General features: G+C 41.1%; 1 protein-coding gene across 6 annotated transcripts in view; it reads right to left on the reverse strand.

The window, feature by feature from the left end:
* Window positions 1–2,500, reverse strand: part of LOC115212739 (double-stranded RNA-specific editase 1) — a 114,415-nt gene that overhangs the window by 47,982 nt on the left and 63,933 nt on the right. The window contains exon 1 of one of the 6 annotated variants that reach the window (XM_029781391.2): window positions 276–504. The exons of the other annotated variants lie outside the window; for them this stretch is intronic. Within the exon in view, the coding sequence (XP_029637251.1) occupies window positions 276–387 (112 nt within the window). The 5' untranslated portion in view covers window positions 388–504. Of the gene's footprint in view, window positions 1–275; window positions 505–2,500 lie in introns of those variants that run through there. 6 annotated transcript variants of the gene reach the window in all.

Raw genomic sequence — 2,500 nt, forward strand, 5'->3', positions numbered from 1 at the left:
GTGTTGTGTCTATAGGAGCATACCCAAGTTAAAATTCTTTTAAAACTCTAAGAATTCACTTTCAACAATAAAATATAATTAAAGATAACCAAAGTAATATTTCATATTTGGTTTAGCTAATTACAACAACAAAAAAAAGCTGTAAAGAAATGCAATAGTTATAGGAAGACAGGGTGGCCTTCAGAAAATAAATTTTAAAAGGATTTGTGGGGGGGTGGGGGTGAAATTGTGAAAAGAAAGAAAAGAAAGAAAGCGATAGAAAATATCTAACTAACAATATTGTAATATGTGATGGCTCCAACCATTCCTGTGTTTCATTCTGCGACGTTCTCTGTAGGCATTATGGTAAGCATGTGTGAAAGGAACTCGCGAGTAAGCCAACATCATTGGAACTGCTGTGTGTTGTTCTGGTGAATCTTATTCCGACAACTGGTGCTCACTGCTGGAACCAGTAAAATGTTGCGGCAAGCCGACAACAACAACAACAACAACAGCAGCAGAAAAGTAGCGGTGGTGGTGGTGGTGGTGGTGGCGGCTGGTTGGATGGATGGGGGGAGGAGGAGGAGTAGCAGGTAACTTTACAATTGCAACAGATCAATAGACTGCACTGAAAGCATCTCACACTACCACCACTACACACAAACCCCCCTCCTCCTCTTTATCTATATCCACATCACTCCGTCACCGCCACCTCCTCCTCCTCCACCCCCTCCTCCTCCTCGTAAAAAGTGACACTACACCATACATATTTACTCTCTCTGAAAACGATAACAAGCGCGCGCGCAGATAGCTAACACGCACGCACGTGCACACACACACACACAGACAGACACACAGACACACAGACATCCAACGCACGCACACCCAGACACACGTCCAAAACACACGCTAAAAGTGAATATTCTGTGGTTATTCAAAGTAGTTTTCTGTCCAGTGTCCACAATGGAATTCCAATGCAAAATATTCCAACGGCGAGAGAATTTACCATCTTCATGGAATCCCAAAGAATTACCAGTTTTATGGAACGACCACCACCACCAAACCACAGGAAAGTTGGAGAGGACAAAATTAAAACAGAAAGACTAGATTTGCAAATAATTTTAAGAAATCCAGTTCTGCGGGGGGGGGGTTTAAAGTCTGACCACAAGACCAAGGGCCATGCTTTATCGACCTAGTCAAGATTCGAACTCAGGTTGTAAAAAGGACTAACTACGGCGACGTTGCTCTGCCGACTGGAGTTTTTAGGTTTGGCGGAACGAGTGATTTTATTAAAATTCTACGATTTGATTCTTCAGGAAAGCCAAAATAGAAAGATCGTCTGTTGGAAAACTACACAGAAAACTCATTTGGAACTGAGAAAGGTTAACAAAAGTATTAAATCTTTTTTTTTCTTTTAAGTAAAATATATTTAGAAAAATTATTCGGCGATTAATACACAAACCCGACCATCGTGTTGGAACTAAAAGAGCGCGCACACACACACACACATCTGACTTGCGTGCGCGCACAAACGCAACGGACACACACACACATAAACGTAACGCGCGTGCATGCACACATACGATGTTTAACACACACACACGCACACGTATTTAGCGCACGCACACACAGACACAATAACACAAATCGTGCGAGTATTCACGAGGCATGAAGAAGGCTTTCTGCTTGCTAAAAATAGCAGCCTAATCTCCTGTAAATCAAATCGTAACGTCTCAAAAGACAATAAAAATAAGAGTACTCATGAACGGGGTGGGGGTATGGCAGTAGTTATGATATGAATGAGTGTGTGAGGAGATTTGTGACACCAACAGCACTAAACAGAGCGGCACACGCGAGTACACACCCACCAATGCACACACACACACAACTAAATAAAGCCCAACTACAGAGAAACAAGTGAACTTCTCTGAATCCACGGCCTGTCCTAATTATTTAAGAACAGGGAAGGGCAGGCAGACACGTTCACGAACAGAATCTTAGTTTGGCCAGCGTTTATCAAGACGGGCACTTGCTAGGCGAGAACGCGCAAGCGTAGGCACACACATATATACGTGCATACATTATACACACAAGCTGATTATATATACACTTACTATATTTATACACTGGGTGTGGTGTGTGCGTGTATATTGAATTTTCCATGTTAACGGTAAACATAGGATAATTCATTCACCTATCGATATATATATATAGGGAAAGTTTACGAAAAAAACAAAAGACGAAGACAGGTAGTGTACAAGACAACAGATATATATATATATATATATATATATATATATATATATATGTGTGTGTGTGTGTGGTGTGTGTGTGTGTGGTGTGTGTGTGTGTGTGTGTGTGTGTATATATAGCTTAAATGTAAGTCGATGCCCCTATTCTTTTTCTCATAACTTTCTGAAAACTGCATTATTTTCCCGAATGAAATTTTGTAAGGACACATTTTCGGGGATGTTGACTGCGAACCCGTTGTGGGTTTCAAACATAATCTACACCGTCGAAA

The sequence above is a fragment of the Octopus sinensis genome, linkage group LG6 (genome assembly GCF_006345805.1).
Source record: "Octopus sinensis linkage group LG6, ASM634580v1, whole genome shotgun sequence".
NCBI classification, from domain to species: domain Eukaryota; kingdom Metazoa; phylum Mollusca; class Cephalopoda; order Octopoda; family Octopodidae; genus Octopus; species Octopus sinensis.